Genomic DNA, 27216 nt, shown 5'->3' with positions numbered 1-27216 from the left:
TGTTCAACAAACACAAACATTTAAAAGGCAGCAAACCAGTAATGCAAGGACGCTTTTTCCTAACGCGGGAGCAGAAGACTGCAACAGGCTCCTTTCCCATAGCAAAGCCTGGTTTGGTTTAAGCTTGTATGAACACAAGTGGAGGGCGTCCACGAACAATTCCTTCCAACAAATTTAAACAATGCAGAGGTGTGGAAAAAGTGAAAATTTCCCCATTCTTTCAATCTCATACCTCTGGGATACCAATGGTAACACCCTGGTTCATATCATTCCAAGAATTTTTTTGTGCTAATACAAACCTGTATCACATATTATCTTCCTCTTCCTTTGTCTCTCTCCTTAAAAAAAAAAAAAGCTTTTATCAGTTAATATATCATGGGCATTTCTCCAGGTCATTTATGTATAAATCCAACTGACTCTTTGAAGGCCACTGCGTTTTACAAATTTGGATACACCAGAATTTTACTCACTTATTTATTCAACAATTTCTTTGAATGTTTTTTATGTTCTAGGTGCTGGGAAAACAGCATTAAGATCACAGATAAAAACCTTTGCTCTTGGGGAGGTCACATACTAGTGTGTAGAGACTGAAAATAAACATTTATTCAACCACTTCCCTATTGATGGATTTTCACGTTGTTGCTACTATAAGTGGTATGAAGGTAAACATCTTTTTACATGTATCCTTTTGTGTGTTTGTATTTTTAAGGGATAGATCACTCAAATTGGAAATCCTAGGTCAAAGGAAATGCTCATTTTAAAACTTTTTTTCATTTCTTAACTTTAATAAATACAGTTATTGTTTTCCAAAAAGGTTTAGCAATTCACACTACCGCACAGGTGCCTATGAGTTCTCCTTTCTTCATGGCCTCTTTGCGCTAGAAGTTACTGCTTACATTTTTGTTAATCTGATGGACTAACTAGAGAATGGTGACTAATTTAATGTTCTGTAATTACTAAGCAGGTTGAGCATATTTTCATATTTTTTGGCATTTGCATTTTTTGTGATCTGCTTGAATCTATTATTTTCTATTAAACAGAAGGAAAAGAAATGAAATGTTTACACATCCTGGGTCTTGTGCTTGATTCTTTAGCTTAAATGATTTCATTTAATCTGTGCAAAAACCAACATATATCTCTATGAGATAGATTATAATCCAGGCCTTTCTGACATCAAATACCGTGCCATTTTAACCACTCTGTGAGAGAATAAATGTGCTGTTTTATAACCAGCAGATTTGTGATCACTTGTTCCAGTAGCCACAGGAAAATGGATCTAGTGGTGTTTTTATTGCATAACAAACAAGTCCAAACTCAGTGTCACATAACATGTATCTCCTTAAGTTCACGGAGTCTGTGGGTCAGGAATCTGGACGAGGTACAGCAAGAATGACTTGTTCCCACTCCACAGTGTCTGCACCCCCAGGAAGACTTGAGTTGCTGGGGCAGAAGTCATCTGGACGTTTCTTTACTCATGTATGTGGTGTCTAGGCTGCAGTGAGCCAAAAGTTAGGATTGTCTGAGATTGTTAACTGGAGTTCCTTCCTCTTCGTGTGGCTTGGGCTTCTTCACAGCATGGACGCCTCAGGGCTGTCGGGCTGTTTATATTGTCGTTCAGAGCTCTGAAAGGTTGTGTTCTGAGTGAGCCAGAGGGAAGCTGTGTGGCCTACCTTCCAAAGTCACATTGTGCCACTTTCACTTTCAATTTATTGATCGAAGCATTGACAAATCCTCTCAGATTCAAGAGGAAAGGAAGAAATCCACCTCTCTGTGGGAGGATGTCAAAAAACTTGCCCATATTTTAAAACTGCCAAGCTTTAAAACTGTCATAGTTCCATGCCCACAAATTATTCACATTCTCCCTATCCAAGTTCTCCCCTCCTAAAAGTTTATCTTACTTACTAAGGCATTGGGCTTAGGCTCAGGTTACAGGGTCTCCTAATACAAATCAGGTCCAGGTAGATGTTAGGCTCCTTGACTTAAGCTCTTTGGGTTTGGTTCCACTTGATCTGAAAGCTGTTGAATGAAAGAGACAAGCTTCCCGCCACTCCTCCCTCAGGTAAACCCAGCATACAACAGCGGGACAAGTACAGGATACACGCTGTAGATATTCCTGTTCTAAAGTGGAGAAAACAGAAATGCAGAGCAGTCACTGGTTTATATTAATTTTGAACTCCACCCAAGCATATGTTGTTTATTGATTAGGACTCTGTCCTTCTCCCTGGGAGTGACTATCTGGGACTTTTCCCTCTGTCCTCTGGGCCTTTGTCCCAAGTCTCTGAATCCTCCTTCCTTTTTCCATAAAACGTAGTCAATGACTATAATTTTTTTCAGCCTGCTTTCTGCCTAAGTTTGGGGAGCCAAAGGCCTCATTTCATTTTGTACCTTCAGTTCCTCTAATTCAAGCTGATATAATTCCCTTAACAGCCCCCATGAGGCTGTTATGCAGCAATTCCCTGAAGATTTTTAGAAGCCCTATTGTTTGCCAGAGATTGTTTGTAAGGCCTGCCCTAAAATCCTTGGAAGGCTGAAGAGGTCCAGAATGTGCCGTCTCAAAATGTGCCACTTTGGCTTGAGCTGTAGGCAACTGAGAGTCAGTAGATCCAGAGAGAGTGCTCTGTCTTTCCCTTTCCTGCCTTAAAGTAGGGCATACATTTCCCTTTGTGAAGGTATCACCACTCTCCTGTACCAGGAACTGGAGAGGAACTTTTTATCTTTTATTAAAGTATAGTTGATTTACAATGTTGTGGTACTTTCTGGTGTACAGCATGGTGATTCAGTTTTTTATATATACATATATATTCTTTATGTATGTATATATACATATATACACATTCTTTTTTAGATTCTTTTTCATTATAGGTTGTTACAAGATATTGAATGTACTTCCCTGTGCTCTACAGTAGGACCTTGTTGTTTATCTATTTTGTATATAGTAGTTTGTATCTGCTAATCCCAAACTCCTAATTTAGCTCTCCCCTCCTTTGCCCTTTGGTAACCATAAGTTTGTTTTCTATGTCTGTGAGTCTGATTCTATTTTGTATATAAGTTCATTTGCATCATTTTTTAAGATTCCACATATAAATGATATCATATGGTATTTGTCTTTTTCTGTATGACCTACTTGACTTAGTATGGTCATCTGTAGGTCCATCCATGTTGCTGCAAATAATGCAAATGGCATTATTTCCTTCTTTTTATGGCTGAGTAGTATTCCATTGTATAGATATACCACAACTTCTTTATCCAGTCATCTGTTGATGGACATTTAGGTTGCTTCCATGTTTTGGCTGTTGTAAACAGTGCTGCTGTGAACATTGGGGTGCGTGTGTCTCTTTGAATTCGAGTTTTCTGGAGAGCAACTTTTATCACTGGAGGTGGAGAGCCAGCACTAAGATGAGCCTGCACAGACACACTTTACTAAAGTAACTGCATCTTCCATTTGTTTCCTCATTTATTTCCTAGTCACTTTCCACATTTATCATTTCTCAAAGCCCAAACCTCCTTTTCTCTGTTAAAATGGTTTATAAGGCCCTGAGTCTAGTCACTCCTTTGAGTTTCACTTCTTTTCTGTGAACTCCATGAAGGTAAAATATTAACAAAATGTGTGTTCTTTTTCTCCTGTTAACCTGACTTTCGTCAGTTAAATTCGAAGGCTCCCAGGTCCAGAAATCTCCTCCGTCGGATTACTGAGTATATTAAGTACATTTCCTATTTTCCATGTTACCACCGGTGACCGTGTTGACCAACATTCTGCCAACACATAACACAGATCTCCTTTCCTTACCGTCCAGTAACGTTTTCCTCATTCTATTCAATCCTTCACCATCAGCTTTTCCCCTCCAGCCAGTCCCCAAACAAATTCCACACTTGAGGCATTTTAATGGCAGTAAGCTATTTCCAGGTAGCACATTCTGTTCCTATAATCTACTACTGTGTAGCCAACCACCTCAGACGCCAACTAGTTCACTATGTTTATGGGTTCTGTGGGTCAGCAGCTGGGACAGGGACGAGCAGTGAGAGATGCCCTTCTTTCTCTACCTTGTGCCCCCATGAGGCTGTTATGCAGCAATGGTCTGTGTTCAAAGTAACAATTGTGTCATAAATGACACAAATGTCTTGTAAGTGTTTTATTTTATAATTTTGTTTTTTTAATGGGGTACAAAAATGGTTCACAAATTATTATTGGTTAATATGTCTCTTACGGCTTTATTAATCTATGGTAGAGAGACCTCAGAGCCTCAATCTCTTTGTTTTTTTAATCTTACAGTTTAGTTGTTGAAGAAAACAGGTTTGTTTGTTCCCATGGGGAAGTCTACATTCTGATTTGTTGGTTATATCATCATAGTGTATATATATATTCATAATAATACTTATAGTCCCCCTTTCTGAGCTGAATGGTAAATGGAAGTGTGCTTCACATATGAAGAGTTATTTTGAGAACATGACTGTAACTCTTAACTGAAAGAAAATCCAAGCAGGCTCCTGAAATTTCACCAGGAACCGTGTTAAAGAGGATCAGAGAGTAAAAGTGATAAATAAAATGAAAAGTATAAAGAAATCCACAGAAGCTATTGGCATCAGGGGAGGCAAAAGAAAGAAGTGAATCCATTGGGAAATTGTAACCTAACAATGAAAAACCAGTCAGAAGCATGACAGGATGGGAAGAAGGGAGATGCTGGCTGCATTGAATTCCTTCAGGCCTTCGTTCCTTCGGTGAATCTTTCCCTGTTTACTGAGCAGCTGTCAAGCACAGGACTCTGTTGTGTCTTACAGTGCTGATAAGCCTACTGGAGGAAAGTCAAGTGGGAAAAAGGAAGTACATGGAAAAGAAACATGGAAACTCTGTCTATAGTTCCCTGGGCACTTGTTTGGCTTAGTACATCCCAGAATCATAGGTCAAAAGGAGGGAGATGCAGTGGGCTGTCTTGGATGGTGGACCTTCGTCACAGTTGATGTGAGAGGTGTGAGGTCCACGCCTGGCAGCCCCCAGGAGTAGACTCTTCAGTTTTAGGACTTGAACATTGACATTCATAATGAAAAAATTTAGGGAACTTCTGCAAATTTCTATTACTTTATTTAAAAATTATGTCTTTTTTAGTCCAAATGTGACAGTGATTGTGAAAAATACAAACCATCAGGAATATAAGTTATTGAAAGTGAAGCCCTTCCCGCCAACCACTAGTAAGGGTGTTCTAAATTTTTCAGATATGCAATTTAACTTTTTAAAAATTTAAATATTTTAAATTAAGAAGTAAAAAGGAACAGCTGGAATTGATGTTAATATGTTTTATGTAACCCAATATCTCTAAATTATTGTCATTTTAACATGCAAACAATATGAAAATCATTAATGAGATATTTAACACTCTTTGTTTTCACCCAAAGTCTTCTAACTTTGATGTGCATTTTGCATGTCCAGCAAATCTCAGTTTGGATTAGCCAGATTTCAAGTGTTCAGTAGCCATGTGCGGTCAGTGGCTACTCTATTGGATAATGTAGGGCTAGGGAGTTTGATCTGTTCATTCACAGATGTTTACTGCAGGCTCACTATGTGTTGAGTGTCAGGTGTGGGGGAATCTGTGATGCATGAAACCTAGGTCTCACATTCTAGTGGGGGAGGCAGAGGAAAAGCAGTAAATAAATAAATACACGTCACAGGCAAGTTCATGTGCTTGTGATCATTACTATGAACAAAAGAAAGAAAGAACCAAAGAGATATGTAGAGGGTCACTGGAGGGACTGCTTTAGGTAGGGTGGCCAGGAAAGATGGTCCTGAGAAAGTGATGCTGGAATAGAGACCTCGGTGATAAAAGCAGTGATGGTGACAATAACAATAGAAGTCTAGTTCTTCTGGAAACTTATTATATCCAGCTCTGCTCTGAGCATTTTCCATACACTAACTCATTTTAGCGTCACAAAGATGGACGAGGCTGGATCTCTTATTATCCCCATTTTCCAGATGAAGGGACCAAAATACGAGAAGTGAAGCTAATGGCCCAAGTTTATACAGCAACTGGGAAGGAGCCACTCACGCAGACCCGAGGGAGAAGAGCTGTCCAGGCAGGAGAACCCGGGTAAAGCCTCGGGGGAAAGCGGCAGGCTGAGCCCTGGCCCCCTGCCATCGCCAGCCCGTCCTGGAACCTGTGACTGTGGCCTTGCAGGGCCAAAGGGATTGTGCAGATAGGATTACGTTAAGGATCTTGAGATGGTGAAGATCACTTTGGATTATCCGGGTAGGCCCAGTGCCATCTCAGGGGTTCTGATAAGAGCTGGGGATAGGAAAACAGATGTGATGGAAGCAAGACTTGGAGCGGTGGGAGGAAGGGGCAGTAGTGGAGGCGGCCAGCAGCTGGAGACACCAGGGAACAGACTCTCCTGAAGCCTCCCACGAATTGCAGCCCTGCCAACACTTTGGCCTCTGACCTCTAGAACTGTAAGAGAATACATCTGTGCCATTGAAAGCCACTCAGTTTGTAGTAATTCAATGGCAGCAATACTTGCAAAATGAATATAGGAGCTACTTGTGTGCCTTTTCTCTGCGCCCTTTCTGGCCTCCAGGTTTGTCCATAGTGTCCTCTGCACAGAACATCCTCTCTCGGCCCCCTCTCTCCAGCTTGCCTCCTTCAAACTCTGCTAGGTTCCCTTGAATTCCCCGGTTCAGTGTCTCCTTCCTCTGTATTCCTTGAACGTTTTGCATAAAGCTGTGTTAAAGCACGTATTGCACTGTATTATAATGTCTGATTCTTGCTTTTGATGATGGACTTTTTCTTTTTGCTTTTTTTATAGTTGAGATGTAAGTGACATGTGACTTTATGTTAGTCTCAGGTGTACAACATAATGATTTGATGCTTGCATACATTGCAAAACGATCACTGCGGTAAGTGCAGTTAACATCCCTCACGACACATGGTCACAATCTTTTTCTTGCAATGAGACTTTTAAGATCTACTCTCTTAGCATCTTTCAAATATACAATACAGCATTATTAACTATACGTGACAGATGATGAGTTTTTGAGAGCAGGGATCCTATATTTTGTCTCTTTCTATTCCCAGTAATTGGCACAGGGTCTGGTAAATAATAAGCAGTTCATCCAAGTTTATTGAATAAAAACAAACAAAAAAAATCAAACAGAAAACCTAGTGAAGAATCACACCACATGAAGTCCTATCATAAAGGTGACTCACCCCACAGTCCGGGAATCAGGTGAGTCTGTGTCTTCCTGCCCCTTCACTCTCACAGCCCCGAGCTGTCCCCTTCGCGCCCCAGGCAGTCTGACCTTGACCTGTCCCATATGAGGGCATCCTGAGTCTGACAGCTTCCCAAGTGCTGTGCAGTTTGACCCCTGCCCTTTTTCTGATTGTTCAAGCTCACAGGTCAGCCAATGATGAATGAGGTGAAGAGGGGTTTAGGACATCTGAGAGCAGACCCAGCTGTAACTCGATACATTTGTTGTACTTTCTATAGGAGAAGCAACGATTTAGTCAATATTCTGTAAATCACTCCCCTTTCTTCTCCACATAAATTAAGGCTCAAATGAGAAAAAAATTTAAAAACCATCTGCAATCCCTCTACTCATAGTTAATCGTCAACAACATTAAATATAGTATTATTAACGCTAAAATTGACATTACTATTGTCAAAAATATAAACTATGCAGAACATAAAGTGTAAGCCAATACCGAGTTCCAGTCGCCAGAATTAACTACTAATTAATATTCGGTTATAGGTTCGTTTAGCCTTTTAAAAAAAAGTAAATCAACTTTTTTTTTATAATTTCATATTTTTATTAAAAAAACTTTTGGGGGGAGGTAATTAGGTTTTTATTTATTTGTTTTTAATGGAGGTACTGGGGATTGAACCCACGACTGTGCATGCTGAGCACACACTCTACCACTCAACTATCTGCTCCCCCTATGAAGGAACTCTTAAAAAAAACCCAACAAGATCTCAACAATAGTAATGTCAATAAATAACAAAAAATTTCACAAAACCTACTAAGATCAGTTACTTTCTTTAAAAAGAATCTTTATGAATGGCTAAACTACTCACGTGGGGGGTTGTTTTGTAAGTGTACAGGAGCAGTGTGGTCACACTGACCCTCTCAGATATTCAGTCTGCGGTGGATGAGGATAATGGAATTGGTGGGGATTCGCCCAATATTTGTTTGGTGACCCATCTAATAACTGCATTTTACAAATGGTGAAAATAACATTGTTGAAAACGAGCTCTTAATCTGCCTGGACTCGTTAATGGCTAAACTAAGTAAAGAAACCTGAAGTCTTGAGTTTCTATTTCTGGTCTCTGGTCCTCATCCCTGGGGAATCAACAGCTATGGGGCACTGTCGTGACAGCTTGGATAAGTACATAGTACGTGTGAAATGATTTATTTAACCTCCAAGGTTAAATAAAGTTCAAGGTGAAGCCATGGAGTTTACCTGTCAATGTGGGCCTTAGTCGTGACTGCTTTCAGGAATCGAGCCTCTGTGGCTGATTTATTTTCTTTAAACATGCTTTGTGTTTCCGGAATCAGATCCAAGGCTGGCTTTGGAAAAGCAATCTCCTTATTTCCAGGAGAACTTGGTTACATTTTCAAGACAGGTTGAAAAGTTAACACCTGAAATGGATTCTGTATTTGCCTGTTTACTTTCATAACAAGACAGGGATACAGACTCCACAAACAAACAGCAGTGAGAGCCTTATAAAATTCACCCCACCCCGAGGTCCACCCATGCCATGACTCAGCTCCACCCTCAGATTTTGCATTTTGGGGATATTTATATATGTGTGTGTGTGTGTGTATATATATATATATATTTTTACCATACAGTCACCTTTTCCTTCACAGCATCCAGTGAGGAAAAAGTCCCTAACAGACCTATAATTGTAGGCTAGAGTGACTGATTGATAAGCTAGTTAACTTGTATATTCATCCATCCGTTCAACAAGCCTGTCCTGAAGACTTACTACTTACAGGGCATTGGGTCACGGGCTGGAAACGCACACGTGTTGTCCATTGGCCCTCATCATCCATTTCTAACCTCATCCAGCGTCTCCCCTGTTGGGCATTAGCTGGAAGGCTGACATCTACAATTCCCAGAAGTCTTAGTAGCAAGACTCTGGGGTGCAGTTAAAGTCCTGCCGGTGAGATGCACTGATGTGATATCTGGAAGACAGGAGGAAGGCAGAAGTCATTCTTCCTGTGAGAGCTGCAGCTGACTGTTTCTGGCAGATGTGGGTATTCCCGGGGCCACATTCCACATTCCGCTGTTCAGCCATCGTCTCCTTGGGCGTGGGGCAGCCCTTTGCAGAGCTTGGTATTACCACCATGGTCAGATGACCCTGCAGCCAAACGTCTAGTGGCGGCTTGCCTGGCAACGACTTGGTAAATGCTGAATCACCTTTTGCTTGGAATATCTCATGCGGTTTCTTTTTTCATACTGAATCTTCTCAGATAAAAGAAATAAATAGGATTGCCCTTAAGAAACTATCTATTAGGGGAGAAAGACAATGCAAAGTGATTAGGAATGTAAGGGTGCGAATGCAGAAGGTGCTGTGGCAGCAGGGAGCAGTAAGCACAGACCTGGTGGAGGGGTGTTCCAGGGGTTTATTACTGCACAGCCAACACCCCCAAACTTAGGCCTTTGTGTCCCTCGCAGTTTTGTGGGTTGGCTGGGCTTGGCTGGGTGGTTCTCCTGCTCTTCTCGTGGAATTGCAGTCAGGGTGGCTGGGGCTTCCAGGGGCTCCACTGACACTGGGATGCAGGGCCTCCCTCTCTCCCCGGATCTCCCAGGGCCTCTCCTCTTCATGTAGTCTCGCCAGCAAGGTGGCTCCCCAAAGCACACTTATCAGGCCCCTCTAAGTTTTAGGCCCAGAACCGGCACAGCATCCGTGATGCTGCAGATTTCCGGTCAAGGTGAGTCACAGGCCCAGCCCAGGTGTAGTGGGCAGGGACGATGCCAAGATGTGGAGACGGAGAGGCGTGATTCCCTGGGGGCCGTCTCAGGAACCAGCTACCATAGAGGGGCACTCTAGAAGTCAGGGAAGGTCCATGGAGAGCACCCAGTGGTTGAGCAGCTGGTAGACCTGATGGAGGAACTAGGGCCTTGTCCAGAGCCCAGCATAGCTATTCCTCAGTAAATCTCAATGTAAGGAAGGGTGGGAGACAAAGGGAGGGCAGGCAAACACAGGAAGTGTCAGCTGGTGGCCCTTCGGGTCAGGCCAAAGAACACTGTTTAGTAGGGAGGAGAGTATAACTCAGTGGTGGAGCACGTGCTTAGTATGCACAAGGTCCTGAGTTCAATCCCCAGCACCTCCATTAAAAAACAAACAAACCTGATCTCTCCTTATCTTAAAAAATTTTTAAATTAACAAAAAAAAAAAAAAAGAAAAAGAACATTGTTTAGAGGCAGCACAGCGGGTTTCAGGACCTGCACGGATATGCATGGGCTCAGAGGATGGAGGGGCTGGAGGGTCTGGGCTGGGGGATTTGGACTTGACCTTCAGGCGGTGGAGGCTACTGAACAGCTTTGGGCAATGGAGAGGCACGACCACATTCGTATGTTAGAAGGATCCTTCTGGCTGAAGGACAGTGAGGAGTTGGTCTGAGGAAGGGGGTCCTGGAGGCAGTGAGACCAGTTAGACTATGGCAGTGGAGCCTGTGAGGAAGGAAGAGGGTAAGAAAAAATCTAGCAGTGGGGAAGCAGAGGAGGAGGAAACAGATCTGAGGTGGTCCTGGAAGGCAGAGTGAACGGACCCTATCACCTCTGATTTGTGGTGTGACACAGAGGACTGGGATACGCATGAGGACATGAGCTCTCCCCACCGCACTCCTCCCCTTTCTCTTTCATTTTTTAGCCCAACTTTCTCCCTCCAAAGAGAATTTGAGTTGGTTTCTACTCCAGGCACACCCTAAAGAGGACATTTAAAACAAAAATGCTTAAAACTATTCTGAAATAAACATTTTATTGAAAATTTGTCACATAGAAAAAAGGCTTAAAATAAGGATCAAACAACATTTAAAACAGTGTTTTCCAAACTTTGTACGGCAATTAAAGTAGAAATACATATTTATGTTATGACTTATTAGGCATATACATATATAACTGAAAAAGCTTCATGAACCAATCCTTAACCTCGCTATGCATAATGCACTCTGATATTTGCTATTTTATTTTATTTTTTAAAATTCTGGTAACAACCCACTAAACTGACTTCATCAGTGGTTAATGGGCTGCAACCTCCTCTTCGAAAAACACTGATTTAGAGGATGGGGAGATACAATGTTTTATAAAGACATATAATGTTCAGGGCCCATTTCATACCAAAGGTACTTTTGAAGTACCTTGTTGTACGCAGCAATCCTGCGAGGTGGATATTTCCCACAATTTACCAATGAGAAGACAGGCTTAAAGAGACCAAGTCATTTGCTATGCAGTTCAGAAGAGTGATGGATGGTGAACGCAGAACTGGAAGCCAATTTTTCTCCTTTAAAAATTTTTTTCAATTGAACTATAGTTGATTTACAATGTTGTGTTAGTTTCTGGTTTACAGTAAAGTGATTCAGCCATATATACAGTCATACATATACACACACACACACGCTTATATCTTTTTCCAGATTCTTTTCCATTAAGGTTTATTACAAAATATTGAATATAGTTCCCTGTGCTCTATCTTGCTTATCTATTTTATATATAGGATCTTATTTATTTTATGTATAGTAGTGTGTATGTGTTAATCCCAAACTCCTAATTTATCCCTCCCCCTCTTTCCCTTTTGGTACCATAAGTTTGTTTTCTATCTCTGTGAGTCTTTCTGTTTTGTAAATAAGTTCAATTGTATCATTTTTTTGGATTCCACATATAAGTGATATCATATGATATTTGTTTTTCTTTGTCTGACTTACTTATGATAATCTCTAGGTCCAACCACGTTGCAGCAAATGGCATTATTTCATTCTTTTTCTGGCTGAGTAATATTCTATTCTATATGTATATTACATGTTATATATAAAACATCTTCTTTATCCATTTATCTGTCAATGGACATTTAAGTTGCTTCTGTGTCTTGGCTTTTGTAAATAGAGCTGCTATGAACACGGGAGTGTATGTACCTTTTTGAATTAGAGTTTTCTGCAGATATATGCCCAGGAGTGGGATCATATGGTAAGTCTATTTTTAGTTTTTTAAGGAACCTCCAAACTGTTCACCAATTTACATTCCCACCAATAGTGTAGGAACATTCCCTTTCTTCCTCACCCTCTCCAGCATTTATTACTTGTAGACTTAATGATGGCCATTCTGACCAGTGTGAGGTGATAATCTCATTATAGTTTTGATTTCCACTTCTCTAACAATTAACACATCTTCTCATGTGCCTATTGGCCATCCATATGTCTTCTTTGGAGAAATATCTATTTAGGTCTTCTGCCCATTTTTTAATTGGGTGAAAGCCAGTTTTTCTGACTAAAAATCTCAGCCTTCCTCAATATGCTTTGCCTGGATAAGAGACACAGGTGAGCTCTAACTGAAGACTGATTTTAATTTTGAACTCTCTGACATACAAGGCAAACAGGTGTCTGATAAAAACAAACAGGCAAGTTTGTCCAAACAAGCTTCCCTCCAGCACTAAATCCCAGGACGTGGGCTCCATGCGTAGCCCGGGCTATGTATGATAATGACTATTGTTTTCATCTATGACTTTTGCAGAAGATGCCAAATTATGAGTATAATTTTTTAAACACAGACTCTTGGTAGCAGTGGGGGGGGGCTGTTAGCTGTCCCCAGTATCCGTTCTACCCTTCCTCCTTCGATGTTGCCCCTCCTATTTTTACTTAGAAAAACAGCCACCCAGAATGAAGACTGCGCCGTCCGGCCTGCTGTGCTGCTGGGTGTTGTCATGCACCTAAGCCTGTTAATGAAGTGTCAGCATCCTCCAAGTGCCACTCAAGTAAAGGGGACTGTTTTCATTTTCTATTGCTGCAGTGACAGCAGCACCGAACAACACAAATGTGTTATCTCCCAGATTCTGTAGGCCAGGGGTCCCCTTTGTCTCAGCAGGTTTCTCTGCTCCAGGTTTCACAAGGTCAAAATCAACTTGCTGGCCAGCTGGGCTCTACTAGGGAGGGTCTGGGCAGAACTCAGGCTGCTGGCAGAATCCAGGGCCTGTGGTTATAGGACCGAGGTCCTCGTTCTTGGCTGATTGTCACGTGGGGGCATCTCTTGGCTCCTGGAGGCCTCTCCCCAGTCCTGGTACATGGGACCTGCATCCCAGAGCCAGCAGTGGCACATGGGATTCTCTCACACACTGAATCCCTCTGACTCTTCCCTCTGCTGCATCTCCTGGATTCCAGCTGGTGAACATAGTCTGCTTTTAAGGGCTTGTATGATTAGATTGGGTCCACCAGATAATCCGAGATTAAATTAAGGTCCCTAACCTAGCTATATCTGCCAAGTCCCTTTTGTTCTGTAATGGAACATACCCACAGGTTCAAGGGATGACAATGTGGACATCTCACAGGGACTAAAATTCCACCCTTATCACAAGGTCCTACACTTTTTCCTTGTTTCTTCTCTCCTGTTGCTTAGAAAGTGGGTGTCATAGAGGAGTGCCCTATGGGCCTGTGAAATGAGGGGCACAAGTTAGAGGCGGCAGAAAGGGAAGGCAAAGTAACCTGGGCCCCAGATGACTCTGGAACAATAGTCCAATCCTGAGCCCCCTCCCTCCAGACTTCTGTGTAGGAAGGAAGTTAACTTCACTCTTCAGCCACTGCTGTTTGCGGTTTGTAGCAGTCACAGCCAGGCCTAGCCCCACAGTAACTTCTAAGGGAGTGACTTACTAAGGGGGTCCTGGGACAATCACCTATTCTTGGGAGCCAAAGACCCCTAAAAAAAGTCAACTGTGTAAAGAGACTTTCTATTGCTGGTCATCAGATGATTCTTAAGCTACTCGAAACATGTGTGTCTTACATCTAAAGCTAGTTGAAACATCAATGCTGTTTGAAGTGTAACTTTAGTGGGACTGGCTTTTGCCTCTTGGTTTTACAGAGTTGGTGGTTTTTTTGCTCCTGCCTGGTCAGCACCAAGGTGACTTTTCAGCCCAGACACTCTCTTGTGAAGACCCAGACAAGACCTAGCTACCCCCATCAGAGGGAGGGAGGACCTACGGGCCCCGGGGGAAACACACACACACACACACACACACACACACACACCTGTTTTGTATCACTGTTGTCACGCTTGAAGCCCACTGAGCCAAGTGCTGTCCCTGCTCTAGGGGGATGAGAAAGATCGCAGTTTCTGGAGGAACCACCCCACACACCCATGCACGTACTCTTTACGTACGTTATTTTATTTAACCATCACGCAATCACAAGAGGTGGCACTGTCGGTAATTCACAGGTGTGCAGACAGGCCCAAAGCGATTAAATTACTTGCCCTAGTCCGGAAGAGCAGTAACTAGTGGATGCGGAACGAGGAAAACAGGTGGCATGAGAGTTGGCTTGTGCTTTACAAAGTCTGTGTGTTTGTGTGTCTGTGAAAGACCTGCTCATCCAGGGGAGAAATAATCTGCTGTATTGCATTTCTGGGCTAGAAAATTAGCCTTTCAATGTTAAGCTGAAATAAAGCATGCATTTATTTATGGCAATAAATTCAATCATACAGTATTTTCAATGTTCTTAAATCTTGGAGGCTATTTTATTGTGTTTTTAGAACTACCAAAGCAGAAATAATTCCATGTAATATATCAGTTTCAAACTGGCAGTATTTCCAGAGGCATCTAGACGTGTGAAACATCTGAATTTTTTAGAGCATGTATAGTTAGAAGAAAAGATTTTTCAAACTCTCATTCCCTTGGAAATAAGACTTATTGAGAATTTGGGGAAATAATAGAATGTATTCAAGTAATATAAATAGCTCCCAGCAAAAATACTGTTACAATTTTTATATGTGTAATTATGACCAGATGTGAGAGTTCAGTGTATTCTGTAATGCAGACAAGAATGCTGACTGCATGCTGGTGATCTGACACATATTCAACGTGTCTGTATGCTCCATGTTTAGGGAAAGACTCTAAGCAATTCAACTTGAAAGTGAATTACAAAATATCACTTGAGGTTGGAGCTGTCTATGCTTTCAACAGCCACAGCATTTCCATAATAGAGAAAAATAACTTTAATAAAAAAGGAATAAAATTGTATTACCATTCTATCTCATGATCTATAAATACAGCATACTTTAATATGGGCACCTGGCTTTGGCAGGTTATCACTAGGTAGTCCGAAAGATGAGCAGTCACTTTCACTCTTAAGACAGCTATTGGTACCTCTTCTTCCTACTGGGAGTCACCCGCAGATCATTTCTCCTGGCTCCAGCTGTCCACGTGGAGCGATTTCCTGAAGGCTGGCTGCCAGCTGAGGCTACATCACTCCTAGTTCTTTTGCAGAGGAGCCTTTCTGCTTCCTGCTGCCCTGTCTCAGTTTCCTATCAGGTTTACTGCTGCTCCATCCAGCTTGTCAGAATGGGCATGAATATAATTTGATTTAGTGTCAACCCAGAACATCCCTCTTCGGACCCTTCTAAGTACTTGATTTTCAGGAGGTTTCCAGGTAATGCTGCTGACGTATGAAAGACCTCAGCTGTGAACACTTTTTCTTCAAAAGAAAAACAATTTTAATTCCTTATGTAATCATGCAATCCTTCAGCAATTAGCCAGCTTCTACCAAAATTCCAACTCGTGTTCTTCTAAAGATAGCGTTTCCTGCCTTCAAACATTGTATCAACACAAGGAATTGAGACAGTTACCTGAGTGGACAGTTTTCATCAGCAGCAATGTCATCAGGCACTTGGGAGATGGCTGTGAGTATATATGAAGATGTCCCTCGTCCCTGCATACACATTTGACTGTCACCACGGCAACCCACGTAAAACACACCTTAAACACACGCACACAAATGCACACTGGCCAACAGGAAAACACAGAGGCATGAAGATAGAGAAGCCCACCCTAAGACACACCCACACCTACACAGACACACCGATCTAGAGAGAAAGAGAAGGGGTGGGGGGAGAGAGATTGGGAATGGAAAAACAGGCAGGTTTCACGCACTTGAAAGGGCAGTGCAATTCTTAGATTTCATTCAAACTTTAATGCTTTGAACTGAATTAGTTGAAGCAGAGGATATGGAGAAGGTGACAGCGCTAGACTACAGGGGCCAAAAATGATTTGGGAAATCAAAACAGCCTTTGCTGTTCTAAAAGGAGAAATTTGGGGACCCTAAATGACTCCTATATACTCTGATAAATTCACCCGTAATCAATCCAATCCCCATGACTGTGACGACCATCAGGAGACGAGGTGATCGGCTTTTTAAAAACTGAAAGCTTCCAGGGCAAGCACTGTACGGTTTCCAGGGGTGCCCGGCACAGAGTAAGAGCCTAATAAACGTTGCTGGATGCACTCAGGCGCCAGTCCAGATCGAAAGTTGCAAGCGAATTACAGATGCCAAATCCGTTAAAAGCAATAAGCAGGACCTGAAATCACCACCAACCAACTCTCAGATGTTGTTCTTGGGTGGTATGAATTTAGCTCTTAAGGTGAGAACTTCTTGGAGTAACCGTTAAACCTACAGGAAAAAATAAATCGCAAAAGAATAGGAGCCTTTGCCGCGCACTGTTCGTGGCACTGTGTAACACGATGCTCTGCACCAGGAGGCCCCCGGCCGCACAGCGGCGCGCTCTCCCGGGTTCCGCATCCCGGCCCCAGCTCTCGGCGGCTTCTGCGTGAGGATGTGCGTGGCGAGGAGCCCACGTGGGCTCTTCCAAATCCCGGGACCGCGGCTTTGGCTGAGCCAGGACGGTGCTTCGGCCGTCAGCGCGCGGGGAGCGCTCCGCCTCATCTGGGCGCGCCAGCAGCGCCCGGTGGCGCGGCACAAACGTCCCTCACGGAGGATGGAAGATTCCAGGAGGAATGGTGGGGCTTGTGGTCCAGCGTGGATGACCTCTGGGGAGTGGGGGTGGGGGCGGCGGAGGCGCGGGCGGCGAGCCTGGGACGCGGGGCGCTCGGGGCGGCGCGCGCTCGCGGGCGGACTGCGCACGGCGTCGGCCGGAACCCTGGTCTCCCTCCGCGCCGAGGACGCTTTCCCCGGCGTTCGAGGGCCGCCGCGCTCTGTTCACTCCGCGTGAGGAGCGCGCCGGCCTGAGGAGCGCGCCGGCCTGAAGAGCTGAGGGAGGCTGCCAGCCCCACCGGGAGGTAGGTGCCGCGGTCACCTCTGGGGTTTTGACACCTGGACATCGCTTGACTGGCAGAAGGAGGCCTTGCCCCAGGCCCGGCTAGCTGACGTTTTTCGGGCTCCAGGGCGGTCTAATGGTTCAGGCCTCGTCACTCGGGAGCCTGGACTGCGCGCGTGGGTTCAGCTGGGAGCGCCGAGCGCCTGCTCTCCTCCGCCCGGTTCGCGGCCGCCCGCTAGTCTGCCGAGGGTGGCGGCGCTGGCTTGGAGACGCGCAGGTCCGGCCTCACTCGGGTTGCCCTGTGGGCCAGACCTGGACCCTGCGGCCGGAGGGTTCGGGATCACGGGCTGCGCCACGCTTCTGCCGCTCGGGTGGGGCCCCGCTTGGCTCCCGGCCCGAGCACGGCCGCCCCCTTCCTCCCTTCCAGGCCCACTTGGCTTCGCTCTCCGCCGCCTCCCTGGGCCTCCCAGGAAGGCCGGCCTCGGTTGGCAGCACCACCTCGCCTCCGCCACCCCCACCACGTGTCCTGGCTACTACCCCCCAGGCCCGGTAGTAAACTCTCGAAGGACATAGTCTCATTCCATCCTCGTTTTGAGCTCATTTTACGGAGAATTCAGGGATTTACTCCAGGGCCCGCGTAGTTAAGGGCGGGAGGCGGGTCAGGGAGGGCGTAATTAAAGCCCAGGGAGGCGCGACTGAAAGCCGGGCCTCGTGTGCGCGGCGGTACCGTCCCCAAGCCCCGGACCGCGGCCCAGGCGCGCTTTGCGCCCAGCTCGGCGATCGCAGCACGCTCAGCTGGAGGCGGCGCGCGGCCCAGAGTAGGACCGCGCCCTCCGCCGCCGAGCCCGGCGCCGGGCGCCGCGCGCCGCTTCTCGGGTCGGCGAACCCCGGAACCCTCGAGACCCCGCGGAGAGGCCGCGGCGCGCGGTTGGCTCGGGAGCCTCGGAAGGGGCGGCTGCTTCCCCGTGGAGCCCCGAAGACCTCCTTGTTCTCCGAGGACGAGTCTCCGCACCTCGGCCAGCTGGGTGGCGGAGCTCCAGCAGGTCGTCCCTCCACTCCAGCATCAGCTTCCCTTCAGTAAGATGAAGATAGCCTCACCTGGTGCAGGGTGCTGTGGGAAGTCAGAGGACTTTATTTATGGGGAATGGCGTAGTAAAACTAGGACTTGCTCAAGAAAGATCAGTCGTTGTGTGAACAAGAGGCACAGCGACGGCGGAGGTCACGGGTGAGGGGGATTTGTCAAAGGAGACCCGGAAAATCTCGGCAGCCGCAGTTCCCCAGCGGCTTCTGAAAATGATGATGATCATAAAACAATAGCTGATATTTGCGGATGGATTCTAGACACTGAATTAAGCGCTTTACGCGTATTCCTTGGTTTAAACCGCACCACTTGATCGGGTAATATTCAGCTCCACTTTACAGATGAGGAAACCGAGACACTGGGAAGTTGAGTAGTTTTATCAGGGTCGTGGGCCAGTATTTGAAGGACCCGGGGTTCAAAAGCAGATTTGCTAGACTCCAGAGCCCAGGCGGGTGTGGAGAGGCTGTGAGGGAATGGCCCCTTCTTCCTTGTGAGACGTAATGGATGAGATCCTTCTGATCCACAGAACCTTCGATTTCTCTCTTTCTCAAAAAGTAAAAGCAAAACCCAACAACAAAACAAAAACTTCTTGTCTCGTTCAAAAAAAATTAATATAAGCGACTCTTGGGATTCAGCAGATGTCCGGAAACTGGTTAGAGCGCTTAGGAGGTGCTACCCAGAGGGGCTATGACCCCGGTCCGAGAGCTGCATGGAGCAGCAGGGTGGCCCGGGGGTTGAAAACCCACTAAGTCAGAGCCTGTTGGCCCTAACACAAGACAGTCTTGACCCTCGGGCTCCAGGAGTGGAGACACCCAAAGCAACATCTCCTTTGGAAGAACCACAGGAAAACGTCTCACCCAGGACCGCCAATTTGGGAGGAAAGAAGAGACGTGGCAGGGCCCTGGTCTTCGAGTCACCGCCTGCCCCGGTTTGTGCAGGCCGGCAGCTTTTGGCTCTGCACCTGTTCTGTGACAGCCAGTGACACTCCAAACCCCTGGTGCCTCTGGCCTGTATTGCCCAAGAAATTCATCTTCAAAAGTGACTTTAAAATAAAACAAAACAAAGCCCAAAATTCACCCCAAAATTGCTCATATGGTGCCCCAACCCAAAACCCAAGCATGGTGTCTTAATTACCAGGTTTTCCCTGGTTAGTACCCCCCAAAAATACTGCTTTAATTTTTAGAAAATGAATTGGAATCATTGCACCCTAAGAAGAGTTTGCTACAAGCGAGAGGAATCAAATTTTATCTCTTTCCATGTTACCTATATTTATTAAACATTTCTCATACACATCACCTGAATCAAGTCCCGGACTCTGAAACAAGCAACTGACCTGGAAACCACCGACCTGTTTGTAAAGAACTGTTAGGTAATTTTAAAACTTTAAGTAAAAGTAACTATTTCCACCCACACTCCCTACACACAAACCTTTTTGTCATTTCTAAGGATGTGGAAGTCATACTGGCCCTGTGACTAATGTCCAGGGTGGGTCAGGTCACCCTACTTGCCTCCCACATACTCTTCTCTGCCCCGGGACCAGGCACTAAATCCACATCCTGAATAGAAAGCTCCACGTGTCTTCAGTTTAGTGATTGCTCAGGGGCTGCCTTTCTTACCCAAAACCTTTGCTCCAGGTGCATCTCCCTTAGCCCTCTCGGAAGTATTGAAACGTTGGGGTGTACAGGGACTCAGGCATTGCCCCTACACCCTAGCCCTGCCGCTGCCCAGCCACCCTTGCGAGATGTTCCCTTCTCCAGAGGAAGGAGGTCGAGGTTGAGGGATGGGGGTGAAGTATGTGACTATGCTAAACGGATTTTAAAAAGAGGAAGGATTATTCTAGTCCACAGGCGTTGATTTTACTACGTCTTTGAAACCTCTGACATTTCCTTTCAATTATTTCTAAACGTTAAAGTGGAGGCTGGAGTGAAAATGGCTCTGTTTCCAGGAAAGTTAAGGCGCTCTATCCAGCTTGCCTGCCGTGTTGGGGAGTATTGCAGTTTGTATAGTTTCTGCTGTCTTTTGAAGAGTTGTTTTCTCTAAAGAAGTCCACGGTTCTGGAGTGCTGGGACCTGTGCAACAGGCAGCAGACGTCAATCCAACAACGTCACCAGAAGAGGCCCCAGATATTACAGAAAATGTCTCTTCTCCTTCCAGAAGGTAGGGCAGCTACGCGCCCCAGTAGACACAGGCGCCTCGCGGCGCGGGTTATCCCCTCCAGTCTGCGGTGCGTCCCTCAGCTCCTGCCCCATCGAAGGACCAGGACCGATGGTCCACACCCGGGGTCCTAGCTCCGCTCCTCCCTCCTTTGCGAGGGGTCGAAGCCACCTGGCGGGAGGAGCCCCATCTCTCACCGGGGTTCCTGTGGCCGTAGGGGCGCGACACTGGAAGGCTGAGGCGAAGCACTCAGGCCAGGCGGCAGGCGGCCCTCTCGGGCGGCGGCCGGGACAGCGGGCGGCACGGCACCCCCGGGGGGCGGCGGTGGTGGCAGCGCCAGCAGCTCCTCGCCAGAGGTCACCGCGCAGTCCTGCTCGGGCTCCGCGTCCCCGCCACCTGCGGACACGGTCCCGCAGCTGCGCTTCTTGTCCTCCTCCTTTTTCCACTTCATGCGGCGATTTTGGAACCAGATCTTGATGTGTCTCTCGGTCAAGTTCAGCATAACGGCCAGCTCCACCCGGCGCGGCCTGGAGATGTATTTGTTAAATAGAAACTCCTTCTCCAACTCGAGCAGCTGCGCGCGAGTGTAGGCGGTGCGCGTCCGCTTGTTCTCCTCGGGCTCGGCCGCGTAGGCACCGCCTGCGGGCGACACAGCACGTGAATGTGGTCCCGACCCCTGGTGGCTCCTCCGGTCTGCCCCGACCCACGCAGCCCAACACTTCAGCCCCAGTCCTAGGAACGCTGGACCCCTCGGATCCTCTCCAGCCACTGAATCTCAGCCCCCAATCCAAGAGCCCGGTCTGGGGCACGCAGCCCTTTCCTAGTAAGACTGCTTTTTCCTGAAGACTGAAGCTGTGCGGGCTCTGTCAACCAGTGGTTCTAGAATGAGTTCACTTAATATTTTGGGTTGACATTGATTAAAATGCACATAATATCTAAACCGACTGGATTCTGCAAAGGCAAAAATGCCTTTCATACGGGACTAAAAAAAGAAACTTTCTGAGATGACCCTGGGTAAAACAGATTTCAGATCATCTCCCAGTTCACACACCAATATGTAACTGGTACAAAAAATTCAGGACATTAAACTAAACTTTACCACATATGATGCTATCTAGTTTTTCCTACGTTACTATTTCGTTTAAAAAAATGGTCTCAACCCAGTTAATTGATTTCATGACCAATGGGTGCAACCCTCAGTTTGAAAAACCTTGAGCTAATAAAACTCCCGAGGTTATGACATACTGTTATATCTGACCTATATATTATCTCTATATATTGTTATATTGTAATCAGACCCAACTCAAGAGCTGGTAAATCCTCTGTAATTGTCATTCTACCCTCTGCTGAGCCCCTGCCCAGGGCGAGAAGGGAAACTGTTCTGAGCTCTGGAGAAGATCGCTGTCAGCCCCAGCCTCTGCGTCTGGGCCCCAAATGCTGGCAGAGGTGGAAAGGGAGGCTGGGGGAAGCCTGGATCTCCCACTGGGGAGCTGAGAGCCCCGCCGGTGGCCGCGGTACTGGGGGGTGGCAGAGGAGCCCCAAGCCCGGTTCGTGCGGAAGCAGCAGCCACCTGGCTTGGTAGACCAGCGCCGCAAGCCCAGTGTTTGCGGCTGCGCGCCTCCAGGTCCCGATCTTTTCCTGAGCGGAATACCGGCGGCACCGGGCTGTGGACGCTGGGGCGGTAAGGGGCCACCAAAGATGGGGAAGAGGCCTGAGTCGGCTTGTTGTAGAGCAAATGTATGCGACATTTCTCCCGTGACTGTTGGCTAGAGTTGAAAAGCTAGTGTGTGTGTTTTGGGGGGGGAGGGTTAGTTACTGGATACAACCCGCTCCGGTTTCTCCCCAAGCGGAAAGGAGCCAGCCAGGCGCCAAGGCAGAGGCTCAGGCCCCAGTCCGCGGAGTCCTGCTCTCTGGGGGGGCTTCTCAGAGTCTTAACACTTCCAAGCCTTCCTTGGCTTGGGAGAGAAGCGAGGGAGCCTTAAAAGAACATTTAAAAGGTCCCCCAAACTTTGTAAATTCAACCCACAAAAGGCTTTGGCCCTTTTTCGCGGGCCTCACCGAGGTTCTCTGAGAGGCTGCCCTCGGTCCAGTAGCCCAGGGGTCCTGTGCCCAGTTGGCAGGGAACACAGGTTGAGGATGGAGGCTGTTGTTGATGGTGTTGGGAGGATGTCAAGGGCCCTGGGGCTGCACTTTCTCTGGGGCGCAGAGGGAGGCGTTTAGGCACCAGCCGGCCAATGAGGCTGGTGCAGTTCATTTTTTTAGGCTGACAATTTTGAAAGTCCCTATTACTAGTATTCATATCCCTGCTATGAATGGAAGCCCCTTGGTCATCTCATTCTCCCCAGGGGCATGAAACCTCACTAGGAGCGGCAGGCGGTTCAGACCTTGAAGTTCGGCTCCTTTCAAAGTCCCCAGGGAGGACCGCAAGCACCGCAGCATGCAGCAGACAGCTGCCAGGGTGCCCCCCCCCCCCCCCGCCACGAGCTGAGCATGCAGTGGGTCAGAGGGGTTACAACCGCCTCTCTGGTCCCAGCTCTCCAGCCCCAAGAAGTCACCCTTCCAGGGTCCCTCCCATCTGCTCCAAGGTTGCTGATTTTCCTTCGGGTTTTTCTTTCTGGCTCCTTCGGTCTGCCGGAGCCCAAGCTCCATCAGAGCAGGGGTAACACCCGCGGGGGTGGGGAAGTTGTCCCACCTCGGAAAGGCTCTTTCAGAACCTGCATGCCTTTTTCCTGAGGAAGCTGTGAGGAGAGCCAGGAATTCGGGAACCCTGGCCCCCAGTACACAGCTGGAAGGGAGACCTGGAGGGAAGCAGCTCCCATAGGAAACTACAGACTGAGAGTCCCGCTGCCCTAATCGAGGGGCGCTGTCCTCCCGCCTCCCAAGAATCCCGTATTAACTTTGGCGGCAGTGCGCAGGCAGGGTAAGAGGGCCTCACAGCATCTGGCCCCGTTTCTCCCGGGGTTTCGCCGGAAGTGGAGGAGAACGCAGCCGAGTTGGGCCCTGTCCTGCCTCAGGACCTGCCCGGTCCCCACACAGCCGTTGAGAGTGAGGAAAGCCGGGCCCCGGGGATCCTGGGTGAGCCCAGATCCCCCCTCCAAAGTCCTGCCGTGTCAGGGTCAGTGTCAGGCAAGCCAGCCAGACCTGGCAGACCAGGGCCGAGGACTCTTGGGGTGGCGAGGATGAGGAGCGGGGGGCTGGCAGCTCCAGCCTCTTCCTCTGAGTCCCGACAGTTAGTTGGAAGGAAAAGAAAAGTCAACTATTTGCAGGGCAGGTGCGACTGGAAGCGGCTTCGGCACGGAAGCGATAACACTGTGTAGTGGTGACACCGGCCGCGCCGGAACTCGTCACCCGCTGGGGCAGGGGAGGGACCTGGGAGCCCCCTCCGGCGCCCCGTCCGGGGAGACCTTCCGTTACACGCCGGCGCCTTGAGGCCTCCCTGAGCCCCGGGCCCCTTCTCTTTGTAAGGAGAGCATCTCCTTCCGCAAACCGACTCGCTGGGAGCAGCGCGAGGAGAGCCCTTCAAACACTTCTGTTTGCTCAAAAATGAACTAGCATCGCAGTCGCCTCTCTCAGCTGCCTGGCTACGAGGGTGAGTGGTCATCCTCGGCCTTGCGGTGAGCCCCCCACCTCACCCCTAACCCAGACGAGGCAGCTGGACAACTTGGGAAGCTTGGGTGCACCTACTCGGTGCCCTTGAGATGGCCTGGCTTTCTTTAATGAAGCCTCCGGGGAGCGGGCTCAAGGCGAGAAGGATCCCAGGGCTCTGAAGGTGGGCTCAGGCCGGGTCGGCAGCATCCCGAAGCCCTGCTCAACTCCTTCAACGTGCACTGCCGGGAGCCCTGGGCGGGTGGACCCCTTGCTGGAGGAGGATTGGAGCCTTGAGCTCTGCCAGGCCTAGGCTGGCAGGGAGCGCGTGGGCTCCTGGACTTCAGGGTATAGGGAAGGACGGGGTTTAAGCTCCCAGGAGGAGCTTTCCACTGGAGAAGATGCTCCAAATTGGACCGGAGAAGCTCTTTTGTTTAGGATAGCCTTGTTAGCTCCCTGCACGGTTTAGTGGTTCAGTCCGACTCTGGGTTATCCCTAGCGGCAGGGGACGCGAACTGGGAGAGAGTCCTGGGGAGCGCTTGGAGGTCAGGGCAGTCGGGTCGAGAGCAGGTGAGGACAAAGGGGGCGGGGAGCCAGGCTTACCTGCCCACTGGCCTTTCCACGCGTGAGCCTTTGTAGACTTCATCCACGGGAAAGGCAGCTGGAAGCGGCTCGGCTCCTCCAGGGCACCTGATTCGGCTCCATCCGGGAAGGGCCCGGAGGGCGGATGGGGGAGCGAGAGCTGAGCCGGGAGGTGGTGGTGGACGTGCGCCACCTCGGGGTCGTCGGAGAGCGGGGGCACCTCGTACGGGGAGATGTCTGGGGGGCTGCCCTGCTCCAGTGCGCCCAGGGCGCCGGGGAACGGAGGCAGCGGCGGCGGGGGCTGGCGGCCCATATACAGACACGCAGGGGGGCTGGCGCTGAACTCCGGCGCCGGGCCCCGCTGGAATGCGCAAGGGTCCTTGTACAGCTGTGTGGCCGCGTAGTACTGCTCCTCGCCATTCATGATTGCCTCCCGGGCTTGGCGACCCGGAGTAGGTTGCTGGAGCCGGGGTCTTGGAGCTGTGCAGCGCTCCCGCTCCCGGCGCCACCCCTTCTGCTTTGACAGCTCGGCACCGCTCGCAGAGGGAACCCGCTGCCGGCGGGGACGGGTGGGCAGCCTCAGCGCCATAGGCTCCCCTGTGCCCCACGTGGCTCAGCCTGAGGCCATTATTGGCCTGGCTGACTGCTTAAGAAGCCAGGCCCAGGTACCCAGGAGCACCTGAATGTATCAGTTTTCTCTCTGAGCTGAGTTTACCGCACACACCTGTATGTGTAGTTGGCAGTACTCTCCAGAGTAAGGCACACATGAAAATAATAGACCTTAGTTCATTTACAGAAACATTTTCATAGTACTTTGATCTATTTTCCTTGTATGTTTGATGACGTACATAGTTCATTAATATAAATTATAAATATACATATGTTGAGGTTGTACACTTAAGTATTTTTTTTAAACTGTTAGGGAATACGGTCAAAAAAGTTTGCAGACCCCAGGTCTACGGGTCGGAAGCAGCTGGTTCTATTTTATTTATGAGATTTGTACACAACCACGAGTGATGTCAGTGATCTAACACATGAAGATCCAGCATTCCTAGTATGTTTTTGTCTGTGGCTGTGCTCCGGGGATTTCTGGAGTGCAAACTATAACTTCAGAAGCATTCACAGTGGCTTTTAAATTTCTTCTTCAAATAGGAAGTCATTAATTCTGATTTTGGGGAAATTGGGGCTTATTTGGCCAACTCAGAATGCAGTTTCATAATGTGGCAACGGGGAAAAGAAGTGGCGTCCCCTCTGTGGCTGAGAGGCGGGGGCGGGGGTTGGGTTCCAGAGCCTAGACGGCTCCCTGAGGACCCTGAGACTTCTGCGGAGACGTCAGCTGCAGAAGTCTACTCCTGCGTCCGACTGAAACAAGGCAGGACAGGGAGAGGAGGAGAGTGTTCAAAAAAGAAGTTAAAGCGCAGTGTTCTGATTACAAGTCAGTGTTTGGCTTCCACTGGTTCGGTAACTTCTGAGCACTCTGGGGTCCTCACTAAATAGATTTTTTCGGACCCAATGGTGCAGACAGAGTACCTCCGGGTCGCGGTGGCACCTAACCCCTGGCATGACCTTCGCCGCCGACCGGTTTGCCCTGAGCATCCTGTCCAAATGACCACAATCCAAGAACCGCCACGAAGGTTTTAGAAAAACTGCACACCTTTGCAGGAAAGCCTTAGAGGGAGCGTGAACCACAAGGAGCCAACAAGAGAAGAATCACTGCACTGACTTTCCTAAACTACAGACTACTAGCAGCCCTTTAGGAGGCAGCTTTTTAATGTATTTTCTCCTGATGGAAACATCCGTATGCGTAAGGATTGAGTGTGCTACTTTGAAATACGCCTCATTTTCATTAGAAAGCAGAAGCCCGTTGGGAGTCTGGACTTCTCTGCAGATTCCTTCTTTGAGATGCTGGTGGCGTGTTAACATCAGTGATCGGATGAGCGCTGGGCATCGGGTGGTCCGGGTGGTCCGGATGGTCCGCACGAGGGTGAGAACGCGTGTTGCTCTGGGGCTCGTCCGAGCAACGGGTCTCCCCCAAGGGCAGACTGAGAGAGGCTGGTTGGTGGGGGAGTTTCGGCGATTTCTTCAGGGAAAAGGGCCACCTGCAGTCCCATGGGGCAAGGGAGCAAAAGACTGTGGGACCAGCGCACCTAATCTCTCTGCGCCCGCGTCAATGAGTCCATTGTTCGCGGCGTCCGCGGAGGACCCGGCGTTATCACCCGGCCGCGAGTGACCACATCGATCATAAGGGCAGGGCCAGAGGAGGTTGCCCGGCCGCGGCGTGTTGACCCTCTGAGATAATCTGCCGAGTCGCCACGGGTTGACTTGGCGACCCGGTTATGAGCGGGCGGCAGCTCCGCTCAGGACAAAGATCGGCCACCTTTCCCCTCCTCCTCTTTCTTCTCCTTCTCCCTTCGCCCCCTCGGCTGCCCCTCTACTCGGGACGCGGCTGCGGCCCCCTCCTCCCCCCACCCACTCCCGACCTCGCCCGCCCCCCACCCCGACCCAGAGTGTTTGCTTTGCACTTCTGGTCTAATTGCGTGTTTCGTAAATTGGTCTCCATTTCGATGCTTCATTTGCTCC

The 27216-nt window shown here is 48.2% G+C and overlaps 1 protein-coding gene across 1 annotated transcript; it reads right to left on the bottom strand.

The window, feature by feature from the left end:
* Positions 1 to 20590: 20590 nt before the first annotated feature.
* Positions 20591 to 25264, bottom strand: PDX1 (pancreatic and duodenal homeobox 1). Its single transcript, XM_072937353.1, has 2 exons — positions 24658 to 25264; positions 20591 to 21108 (listed from the first exon to the last, which is right to left on the bottom strand). Exons 1-2 carry the CDS (start codon positions 25223 to 25225, stop codon positions 20663 to 20665), a joined length of 1014 nt encoding a protein of 337 aa, XP_072793454.1. The 5' UTR covers positions 25226 to 25264; the 3' UTR covers positions 20591 to 20662.
* Between the last annotated feature and the right edge of the window lie 1952 nt (positions 25265 to 27216).

This window comes from Vicugna pacos, chromosome 14, assembly GCF_048564905.1.
Source record: "Vicugna pacos chromosome 14, VicPac4, whole genome shotgun sequence".
Lineage (NCBI taxonomy): Eukaryota > Metazoa > Chordata > Mammalia > Artiodactyla > Camelidae > Vicugna > Vicugna pacos.
This window is presented reverse-complemented; position numbering and strand designations above follow the sequence as displayed.

Excerpts from the sequence above, each read along its gene's own strand:
- PDX1 (XM_072937353.1), bottom strand. The coding sequence starts at position 25,225 with ATGGCGCTGAGGCTGCCCACCCGTCCCCGCCGGCAGCGGGTTCCCTCT. Across the intron at positions 21,109-24,657 it reads GTGGAAAGGCCAGTGGGCAG|GCGGTGCCTACGCGGCCGAG; the intron begins GTAAGCCTGGCT and ends TGTCGCCCGCAG.